The 12014-nt window shown below is 46.4% G+C and overlaps 1 protein-coding gene across 5 annotated transcripts in view; it reads right to left on the bottom strand.

Annotated features, from left to right (window-relative positions):
* The window catches only part of PLEKHM3 (pleckstrin homology domain containing M3), a 137296-nt gene that overhangs the window by 101377 nt on the left and 23905 nt on the right, over nucleotides 1-12014 (bottom strand). For all 5 annotated transcript variants that reach the window (XR_002439610.1, XR_002439612.1, XR_002439613.1 and 2 more), the window contains one exon: nucleotides 1716-2651. Coding sequence is in view for 1 of the 5 variants with exons in the window: in XM_021399698.1 (XP_021255373.1) it covers nucleotides 1716-2651 (936 nt within the window). In the remaining 4 variants the exon portion in view is untranslated. The remainder of the gene's footprint in view (nucleotides 1-1715; nucleotides 2652-12014) is intronic.

Genomic DNA, 12014 nt, shown 5'->3' with positions numbered 1-12014 from the left:
GCCGTTACAGGACCTGATCCTGTTGGAAATGCCTCCTTGAAATTCTCCTGGACCTCAGTCAGAGGATGAAGCAAAATTAGAAAATATTCCTTCACCAAGCTTGAAAAGAAATAAGAAGAAAGGAATAGATCTTGAATACAATCTGGGACATTATCTTAAGATGAGACTTAATTCTTCTGGCTTCTTGACTTTCACAAGCTCTGCCTGCTGGGTACCACACCAGGCTGATTCCATCTTGGGGATACTTGTTTGACTATGCCCGGAGTCTCCTGGCAGCTTTCATTCTCACAACTGTCCTTAAAGGTAAGACATCTCTGTTATCCCTGTTTTAGAGGCAGCAGATGTTTGCTTACACTCTTAAGTACCCAACAGTGTTCAGTTAATCAGAGTTGTTGCAGTACCCAGGCACCTTCAACTGAGTTTGGCACATAATTAGTCCCAGAAAAAACAAGGCGTGAAGTTAGAATTCATAGGCAAGAACAGAACTGAATTCAAACAGAAGCCCCCACAACGTGACCAAACTGGTAAATGCCATGAGGTAAACCTTTATGATACTCCAGCAACCACAGAAGTATCATGCACCGTGGAGAGGTGAGCAGGAGGCATATCTGCAGGTGATCATCACAGAGAGACAAAACCAGCTTCACCTACACCCAGCTCTGCAGGCAACAAGCATTTTTGTGGGCTGAGGTCTCCTCTGGCAGGGATTCAGGCCAGATAGCTGCCCCTGCGCAGAAAGCCACATGTGGTTCTAGGACAACAAGAGACCCTCAAACCAGACAGCTCCCCATCCCAGGGGGAATGCAGGACCCTAGCAGCTTCCACAACAAAAGATGAAAACCTCCTGAAAAGCAGTTTCTGATGCAGCTGGCAATTTTAAGTGAACATAACTAAAGTGAGCCCACAGAGCACAATTTTGGCACAAGGTTCCAAATTTGCTCCACAAAGGTGCCTTTACCAAAGTAAAAAAAAAAACAAACAAAAAACAACAACAACAACAACAAAAAAACAATGAACTGCATTCACATGGGTCCCTTCTGTTTCCACTTCATTCCCAATCAGGATAAAAATCACACTCCTGCCTAGGACTAGAGTCACCTTCCAAATGAACTGAGATTCACAATTAGATGGAGAACCTTAAGGTCATGTTTTCATCTCTGCTTCAAGGGAAGCGAAGAGCAGATCCAAACTCATGCTAGGATCTCAGCGCTAGAATAAGTGCCACCAAATGATGGTATGTCAGGGAAACATACACGTGGCTTTAAGGAGTCTCCTCAGAAAGCTCAGCACTGAAACCGAGTTCCCAAAACAACTTGGAGGAGACTTATTAATAAAAAGACACATGTGCTTGATGTTGGAAACCTGTGTTGTAACCAGAATTCAGGTCCTTTTGATTCTGGACCACCTGTGCACTGTCCTTTGAAAACAACTCATCTGCCCAGTAAAGAAGCTCTGGCCCATGTAGTGTATACTATGCGTGCCCAATCTAATGCTTCAGAACTGTGCATCAAACGCTGGAGAGTCCTTGCATATCTTTTAGGTTTTTCTCCATGTTTTAGAGAGCAAAGAAAGATTAATACACAAAAGTGCCTACGGTTGTAGTGAGAGGTAGGGAGCTGCATGCTACTAAAACAAATGTAAGCTCTTCCAGGTGATCTTTTTGTTTGTTTCTGCAGAGGAAGAACGAGTGTAGAAACTGCAGTCTAGTTGCTTACCTGCACACTTGAAGCTCTGAACTGTGAGCCCTCTCTCTAGAGACAGCGTGGTCAGGATGCTGAGGAAGCTGGTCGTCACAGACTGGCGCTTGCTCTTCCTGAAATCATTTCCAAAGGGCCGAACTCCAGGTTTGTTTCGAAGCATGACCTGTGGGTTCTGACCTAGACCTCTAGTGGCATTGGCTGCTGTCTTCAGTGCTTCCATCCACTCCTGGGCCCTCTGACGGGTCTCTGCACGCAGGCGGAGGACATCTTGAGGAAAAATGACCTGAAAGCAAGAGTCACAGCCATCTTGAGCATCCGTCTGGACCGACAGGCAAACATCGACATTGTAGCTCAGCAGAGGGTCTTCATCAAGCCTACCAGGTTGGAATGCCATTAGATAAGATCTGTTTAAGACAAAAGTAAATGCCTTCCAGTTATTCTGGACAGTTAACCTATAAAGAGTCCCCGACTTGAGAATATTTTGGTACTCCTTAGTATTTTCAGTCAGATTCACGGATAGCAAAAGTTCCATGGGCTTCTCTGTCAATCCATTAGTTTGAGAAAGGTCACTGCTATTGTCAGGCTTTGGCACATTCTCCACTTGCTCTGGCTGTCTTGTGAAAGTAGGCACAGAAGCACGCATCACTTCCCAGAGCTTCCGCCCCCAGTCCAAAGCCTCCCATGATGACTCTGCCTTCAGCTGCAGCTGAGAGTTGTCCGACAGGACAGCCTCCACCACCTTGGCTTCAATGCTACCAGTAACAGTGACCCTTTGAAAATGCACGAGCGGATACACAGTGGGAAGAGTCTGGTTGCCACTGCTGTCCAGGCAATACAGGTACAGTTTGTATGGGGAGAGCTCAGCATAACAGGTTTGCCAGTAGCTGTCATTGTCTCTTCTAATTTCTAAGTATCCCTTCTTCAGAATATTTGGGAACGTTGGCTTGTGTTCTGGAAGAAACAAAATGAGATCATTAATTCATTTTAGCATTTCACTTTGCTCAGTCATACTGGCTTACATTTCTTCTGATGGTACACAATGTATTCGGAGGCTAAGACCATAGAAATAGCCTTTATCCAATATGCTGCAATTATAAAACACAACCACTGACTATCAAAAACAAAGCACTTCCTTACTCAGAGATGCCAAGGCGCTTTACAGAGAGGGAGCAGGGAAACAGGGACAAAGAAAATAAGTAATTTTTCAGCAATAATCCAGTAGAAGTGACAGAGCAATGAAACAGTGCAAGTCTCCCAGAACCTAGTCCAGAACAGTATAGTATTTTAAGGTGAACATACAAGTAGCAACACAAAGATGCTAAGCACAGAAGTGATGATGCGATGTGGACATCTCCCACAGTGAATCTATCACCAGATTTGATATTTGCCCTATCACACATTCATGTGATAGACCTGGGTTGAACCCCGGTGCTCTCTCACTTCCTCCCTCACGAGGACAGAGGGGTGAAAAAGAGGAAAAACTTCATGAGCCATAAAGGCAAGGAGGCCACTTACCAATTACCATCGCCAGCAACTACTACTTGACTCAGTGAAAACTAGTTTAATTTATGGCCAATTACAATACATTTGGACAGTAAAAAAAAAAAAAAAAAAGGAAGACAAATTGAAACAGCACCTTACCACCCAGCTTCCCCAGGCTCAGCTTAATGGACTCATTCCCAGAGGACAAACGTGCCCCAGCGAAGCATCTCCAGGGGCTGCTGTTCCCCCGCGGCCCCTCCCTCACGCCAGCACAGCGCCGCGCCCTTCCCACAGCGCCCCCCCCAGGCGCCGCCCGCCTCGCGGAGGGGCACAGCTGTGCGACCGTTAGAACCGTTGGAACCGGTCGCGCCCAGCAGGGGGCAGACCCGCACCTGCATCTGCATCAGATGAGCCGTGCCCCACCGCAGGTGCAAGCACTCCTTCCTCCTGGGCTGGACGCGCTCACCTTTGTCGATCCCGGTGTAAATCCGGTGGAGTTCACTGTTACGCTCTAATGGCAGCTTTAACATTTGCCACAGCAAAACCCAGCCCTGAGGAGCGAATTGCTGCTCTGTTGGACTCCACCTTCCCGGTGATGGGACCCGCGATGCCTTTAGGCTCACAGCCGTCAGGAAGTGCAGTAACACAGGAGCCCTTCCACCAGCAGTTCCTTGCCCTCAGCCACACGGCCTTTTAGAGGGATGGGGAGGTAGCTGGAGGCAGGAAATATTTCCAGCATCACCGCTGAACCAGCTACTGCTCAGGTCAACAGCCCACACTCTAGCAAGTTTAAAACATGATCACCTCTGAGCATGCATAGGATGTCCTCAGCACAGAGCTAGGAGAGCAAAGTACCGGGGTTAGACAGAGCTTGGAAGCAAAGAGCACAGGATGTGTCTGTGTGTAAGGTCCCACATCCCCACCGCACTGGGCTTCCTAGGAGGGCTGGCTGGACTGCCCTCAGTGAAGACCAACAATAAGCATTTATAGGATTAAGTAGGCAAGTTTCAGTCAACCTTAATCAACGACCATGATAATTGTTTTTGAATACTTAATGTGAGTATGCAAACCTGAGACAGGCAGTTAAAAATGAGAGAAGGATGCTACCTCCCATCCACAAAAGCAAAAAGGACCTTAAGTTTTGCTTTGCCACCTTGGCCTCAGCTTCCCCATGTAGTCCCCATATACACAGAATGGAGACTGCACTTCACACTGTGTTCAAGAAAGCACTCTTAAATTTACCTAGAAAGATTTTCTGCATATATGACAAAAATTATAACAATTTAAAAATCATTGTTTTGGCACTAGGTATGAAAAGGCTGAAAATAAATATAACTGTATATTGCAGACAAATATGCTACTCGAGAATATTTCAACTAAATGTGAAAAATGAAAGTCCAATCTAAAACTTAAAATGGTGGAGAAAAAGCACGCTTTGGTAATCCCAAAGGGATACACACATGTGCACACACTAAAAGAGAACCAATTTTGTTCACCATCCATCTCTGGCCCTGACATTCATTAGTATTTCTGCGCTAACTCAAAAGCCATTAATTTATCTGAAACCCACACTAATCCCTTTGTAGTGCAGATAATGGGCATTCATTCTGGAGTCATCTTCCCTTTCTATTAATCCAATCAGGGAGGCAGCGCTTCTGCAGCTCCAACTGCAATCTCTCTCGCTTCCATCAAGTACAGATGACAGTTCAAGCTCTTCCATAATAAGCCAACTCATAACCTTCCCCCAGCCACCCCTCCTTCATCCGCACACAGGTTTGCTCATCTTTTGTTGAGTTACAGAAAGGTTATCTCTCCCTCTCTGCCTTTCACAGAGGCACCCCTTCTCCCTTCTTCACCGGACTCCTTCCCTCGAGTTCAGCTCCACCATCTAAATGAGACAAAACCAGCAGCCAACTTGATTAACATTCAAATGTCTCATATTGTTTAGATCAGGGCAGTAGATGCTGGCAGAGACATGTTGAATGCACACACACACACCCCTTTCAGCACTCTGCTCCCAGATCTTCTCCATGTGCAATGTGCCAGACAATACCTTTCCACTCAGAGAGCAAATGCTCCCACCTCTCCATCCATCTTCGAAACAGAAAGTGCATCTCTGCCTCTTCCTCCCTACATAGACATGGAGAGTAAACTGAGGAAGGATTTTAAAAAATTGGAAATAATAACAGTAAATGGTCCGTGCCTGGACCATTTGGAGTTACAATTTCAAGCAATGAAGGGGAAGGAGGCAGAAGGAAGCAGAGAAACTCAGCAGCTGAGGACAGGGCAATATGCTCTTCAGCATCTCTCCTCTCCTTCAGGAACTCCCACCTCAACCCAGCTGGGCATTCTGCACACACCTACCACTTTCCATGCTTGGAGATAGGAGAGGGAGCCCAAATGCTGTCTCAGCATATTCAGGAGATGCACGTTCCTGAACAACTGATGTACTCGTGTCCCAGCAAAACGTGCCCTGCTCTGCACCACAGAAGCATTTCTGATTTCAGCAATACCAAGTAACTTGGAAATGCTTCATTTCTGAAGGACTTGCCTTTTGAGGTGGCAGTCCTGTCTGGATTCGCTGGTGCTCAGAGATGAGCACAAGTCACAGAGCTTTCATCAATAGTCCTCCTCTCAAATTTCTATAGATCTCAGCAGATGCCTTTCTGACCTGAAGTGCTCTCTCAGATCACGATGGATTGCTGTCCCACAGGCTCCAGAGTTGTGAGAGATGGCACTGCCAGACAGATGGACAGAGAGCACAGCTGCAGAAACCTGTGGAAGTCAGCTTAAATACAAAAACACTTTTTCCTTCAACAATTTCCCAATTCAAGCACAGTTTTAGCATGGCAGTCTCAACCAGAGATATGAACTAGAAAATGCCTTTGGGTCCTACTCCCAGCTCTGCCACTGACACTGTAATTTGCCCACCTCATTTACTTGTATTTTTTATTTACCTCCATTCTGCACATTGTTTTCTGTCCACTGTCCTGTAAACCGTATGTTTTTGATCACACTGTTCTTAAAGCTCTTGGGAAGCCCTCAGACAGAACACCCTCACGCTACAGGTGTCAAATTAGACACATGAGCTCCTCCTTAACTCAACAGGACTAGTGACTTGCTTGGGGCTTTCAGGATTAGGAACTAACTGCCCCTCAGCTGGCATGACTAAGATCTGTGATGTCCACTACCCTCCTACTTAAAACCACCATCTTTACTTGCCATCCATTCTCCTATCTGGCTCTGCAGGTGTATCTTTCACAGGCAAAAGTGAGAAAAATCAAATGAAGACGCATTTGCTGATCTTTGTATAAATTCACTCAATTCTACTTCAAAAAGAAAGAAGAAAGAGTATAAAGTGACTGACACAGCTATGAAAACAGAGTCGTCAGTTCACATTAGCAGATAGCTAACACCACTAAGGGAGAAGTCTTACATACTGTAATAGCAACTAACATGAAAATTCAGTTATGAAAGTCATCACAACATCACTGGAAGCAATCAGCACTGCCCCAGGAGATGAAAAACTCTATTAAGCTTTATGGAGTGCTATAACTCCAGAGCCACAATCTCCACAGAACATAACCCTCCCAACCAGAACAGCCTCACAACCAAACTCACTGGCGCCTTTCACTGTAATCCTCCCGCACTGCCAGTTTCTCTACGTGACCGCCCCTCCCATAGCCTCCCACCACACTGCCTTCTCCATTCTCCTCCACGCCTTCCCATGGTCCCACAGGCAGGGGAGCAGAGTCTGCTGCTGCTCTCCGCCAGCCCCCATGGCCCCTTCAGCTCGGAGGGTGCCCAATAAGCAACCAGGACTGAGCCTGCAGGGGACAAGTGCAGCACTCCCCGAATCAGACAGAGCAGTTAGAGGGGAAGTCTGATCTAGCAGATGAGATGAGGTGATCCAAATTACACTTCTATCTGATCTTAGGCAAAACACTTCACCCCACCCCTCTGCATCCCTGCTCAGTCTTGCTGTCTTTACCACGTGGTTTAAGCTGTAACCTCTTAGGAGAAGGGACTGTCCCTTGCTAGATGTATAAGCAGCCCCTGGCTCTTATTGACCCCATCCAGTGGAGGGCATCCAACTCACACTGGATTTTAAACAATTTTGCCTCCTCAAATCTTGAAAGGCTCCAAACCTATGCGAGTACAGCTCTTCCTTACCTACCTTTTAATGCTGAAAATTGATTGGCCTCCAGGGGCATTGGATGCTCCAACTGGCTGGATGCTTTCTGGGATTATTTCCAAGTAGTTTGAGGCTTCCTGCTCTCCAAAGAGGAAGGTGCAAAATGTTGTTTCTGCACATTTGCCTCTCGGATGGCTGCACTATTGTCTTCTGCACAATACCACACAGCTATAATGATCTAGCAATTGGTCTGCCCTGGCTGTGCAGCTTCTACTTACTGCTGACAAAAGATAGTGCTATCGGAATGTTTTTGCAAAGCCACAAATAGTAATTAGACTTCACAAACCTCCCTGGTAGACTGGAAAGGAGCCAGGCTTTACGTGGCCATCAGCAGAGTGTCCGTGTGAGGGCTCCACATCATACCTTCAGCATTTCACATTACTCAGGATCTCTGGCTACTCCCACTCTGCAGAAGTTCCCTTATCTAGCACCTCTCCATTTTCTGTCTAGCTGTCTTTGAGGCTCCTTCCTGAGCAGAACAACAGTAGCAGTTGATGGCTCTGCCATCTTCTGCTCTGTGACCCACTGCCAGGAACCTGCTCATCACAGCAATATGTACTACTAAATGCTGCAAGAGCTAGCAACATAGGCACAGAGATGGTGCCAAGCCACTGCTTCTGCTGAAGGCAAGGATAGCTGGCAAACAAAGATTCCCCCATTTTTCAAGCTTTAAGTTATTTTCTATTAAAGCTGAAGAGAGATGAATTAGGATTTGGTTTTTGTTTGTTTTAATTTCAGTGACTCCTATTTCCCTGTCAATTTGCATTAAAAGCTAAGAATTAAATTTCAGGAAGAAATTCCCCTTTTGATCAAAGAACAATTTCAGTGTCAAGCTCTCAGTGGCACCTAGTCAAAGGCTCCAAGGAGCTCTCAGTTATGACACAGTTTTACAATTCAAAGCAGCCAAATCCTGCAGGTGCTTATGGCTATGACTTCACCAGCCACTGGCTGTAATAAGACTAAGCACTTGCATGAAAATGCGTACAGGCATAACCTAAACACAATATCATTCCCAAGCACATGACATTTAAAACTTGTTGATTTGGGAGGAGGCTTGGGGAGGAATGGCTGGAAAGCTGCCTGATGGAAAGGGACCTTGGTGTGCTGATGGACAGTTGGCTGAATATGAGCCAGCAGTGTGCCCAGGTGGCCAAGAAGACCAGTGGCACCCTGGCTTGGATCAGGAATGGTGTGGTGAGCAGGACTAGCGAAGTAATCCTGCCCCCGTACTCAGCATTGGGAGGGCCCACCTCGAGTACTGCAGTCAGTTTTGTGCACCTCAGTACAGAAAGGACATTGAGGTGCTGGAGCAGGTCCAAAGAAGGGCAACAAGGCTGGTGAAGGGCTTGGAGAACATGCCCTACAAAGGGAGACTGAAGGAACTGGGGCTGTTTAGTCTGGGGAAGAGGAGGCTGAGGGGAGACCTCATTGCTCTCTTCAAATACCTGAAAGGTGATTGCAGTGAGAGCGGGGTTGGTCTCTTCTCACTGGTGACAGGACAAGGGGAAACGGCCTCAAGTTGCTCCAGGGGAGGTTTAGGTTGGATATCAGGAAAAACTTCTTTACAGAAAGGGTTGTTAAGCACTGGAACAGGCTCCCCAGGGAGGTGGTTGAGTCACCATCCCTGAATGTGTTTAAAAACCGTTTGGATGTGGTGCTCAAGGACATGATTTAGTGGTGGGTTGTTAGAGTTAGGGTAGTATGGTTAGGTTGCGGTTGGACTTGATGATCTTGAAGGTCTTTTCCAACCTGAGCAATTCTATGATTCTATGATTTCTGGTATAGACTCTCTACTACCACCACCATGATCCATCGCACTAGACAGCCATGTCAAATAGTGGTGAGATATAAATTAGCCCCTTTGCTTAAGGATTATCTTAGTCTCACTCAACCCAGATCGCAAGTGCTGCTCAAAATCTACATGCCCAGGAGCTTGCTTGCTGTACTTGCTTCTGTGAATGACATTAACACCACAAGAACGCACTTATGTCCTTCTTTCACAAGCAATTGATTCAGGTAAAGAAGAAAACCCTTGTAATTTCTCTCACCAATTCATGTGCACTTCCTCAGCATCCCTTCAACTTGCTCCTTTACCCAGCAGCTGAGCACAGCGTGTATGGCAGCACTTGGTTAAGATGGAATTGAGGCTGCTTTATGCTACATAAGGTCAGTGGTGGAGTAGAAAAATGAAATCCCTCAAGTCCATGTGATCCCTGAAGTAGGATAAAGCAGCACTGCAAAACTCAAAGATCATTCCCAATCCACAGTCTGTGAACCACTACCATGCTGCTCATGAATACAGATTTAGATATGTTTTTCCTCCACAAAAATATACTAGAGAAGCTTGCCAGTATAACACAATAGAAAATGCAGCAATGACAGCAGAGCAGCAAGGTCCTAGGCTGCAGGAAGTGAGGGTTTGCTCAAATACAACAGTCGTGGGCACAGAAATAAAGGAAAGAAGCTGCTTACCTTCAAAAGGCCTCATGTACACAGGGATCTCCAGCAAGATACCCCTACCTCCACTGCCAACCCTTAAATGAGGTCCAGGAATGGGGGGGATCCTGGCTCCATCCCTTCTGCTCACTCAGGTGCATTGCATTGCATGCACCTCAGCTCTTCTGGGTTGTTGGCCCTGCTTTCCTACCAGGTGCTCAATCACTGTTTCAAGCAGTGACTTAGCATTTCCACTACAGCCAGATATCCAAGAGTTGCATGAAGTTGGGGCCCAAACCCCTTTTGAAATATTCTCTGTACTACTCCTGAAGATGTGATCAGACCTTTGCAGTGTTCCCAATGATGGCTAGGCTCCCAAACAGGTAAAAAGATGCGAAGAGAGGGAAAAAATGATAAATCAATCAGTAGAGAGAGGCAGGTGAAATTCTGGCCCCAATCAGTAGACTTTGGCCTTGTTAGCCAGTTTTAAGGCAATCATTTTCTTCAACATGCCTATTTTGCCATGTCGCAGTGCAGCAACCAACCTATAGATGCAGCATCCTGACACGGTAATGCTAAAATCAGTGGGGCTGGCTGAGTACCTACCTGCATAGCCTGCTGGCGAGGGGCACCAGGCCATCAGCTCTCTGCAGCTGGGACACTTTCAGCACACAAGTGCTCCTCCGCTCAGTGAAAGCTCTTCAGTGCCCCCATGCTCACAGGCATGGGAGGCAAAATAAGCAGCTACCTGCGAAAAAACACTATAGCACCCACACTCTTGGGACTGGTTGTATTTGAATGAAAACATTCACATGACTGTCAAAGATAACTGCCCATGCACTGTGTTTTAATGATCTAAGCGAGCTTTCTCGAGATGCTACAGAAGCAGTATTATCCCTTTGTTTGCCAGGCCACATGCCCAGAAATACAGAAGCCCGCCCTGAATTTGCTTGCAGCTTCCTTCTTTTCTAGCTTCACTTACTGCTTGACACTACTCTGCAGCATAAGCAGTGCTCATTTCTGGTACACTAGCTGCCTTGCCAGCAGGCCTGAGGAGATACAGCCCCAAAAGGTGCAGGTTCTTTCAGAGCTTTTTCTTTCACAGAATGTGGAATGGATCCAGTTTTATTTTATTTGTATTATGAAAAAGTAAGCAGCAGGAACAGATAAGCTCAGAGTAATAAATATAATATGAAGATAATGAAAAAATAATAATTGTAATTGTGAAGAGCTGATCTGTGCAGCAACTTGGCCAGCCTCGGGGGACCGGGAGACCCCTGCAGGCTCCAGAGGGAAGTCCTTCACCACCACGGGGACTGATAGGAGCAGCTGCAAGCTGCTCTCAGTACCTCATGTGCATTGGCTTAATCTGCATCAAAACCCTGGAGAGGGATGTCTCCAGGAGCTGAGGCCTCCATGACTTCTTCCACCACCCCCAGAAGCTTTCAGCCAACCTGCTAATACATTTTTTGTCTGTTGTGGAGTACAGTTACCAGTCCCAGATACACGTTCCTGTAACACTTACTTTCTTGGTTTTGCTTTTCTGTTTTCAGCTCAAAGTAGCAGCAAACTGTAGTGTAAACTCACCATTAAACACAAAGGAAAGAAATACCACAGCTACTGTCTGAATCCCGCACAGCAGCAGAACAGAATACACCAGGGAAACAGGTTAAAAGTTAATTTTCAGACCACAGTTTTCACTCCTCAAGGAAGGTAACCACCACCCTGAGACAGACATCCCGTGAAGAAAGGCTCTGGGAGAGCACACAGCAAGCATTGACAAATGCTTCACACCTTTGCTGAGCATCTTAGAGGTACTGACTGCTACTGGGCTGCAGTAGGGTCCTGACAGAAATTCTTCCTCCACTCTTATCACCCACTTCCCGCTCTTGCTTCTTCACTTCTAAGATCCCAGGAATTGACTCTACTGAGTCTCCTCTACAAAAGGCATTTTGAATACAGCTTGGAGCCCGGTCCACTACTGACATTCACAAAATAAATCATAGAGATGGAGACAGTGGTTGAGCGTTTCCGAAGCCCTGAGCACAACCTCTTCCAGTGTGCCGCTTGAGAAAGGAAAAGGAAAAACTATCACTTGCTGAAACATCGCCACAGCTCACTGTGGACGCCTGCCTCAACCTGATAACAAGACTTCCTGTACCCCAAACAAAGCTGGCAGAGAAGCCTTAATATTGACAGGC

The sequence above is a fragment of the Numida meleagris genome, chromosome 5 (genome assembly GCF_002078875.1).
Source record: "Numida meleagris isolate 19003 breed g44 Domestic line chromosome 5, NumMel1.0, whole genome shotgun sequence".
In the NCBI taxonomy this organism is placed as follows: Eukaryota; Metazoa; Chordata; class Aves; order Galliformes; family Numididae; genus Numida; species Numida meleagris.
The sequence above is the reverse complement of the archived record's forward strand: the minus strand, read 5'-3'. Positions and strand labels throughout refer to the sequence as shown.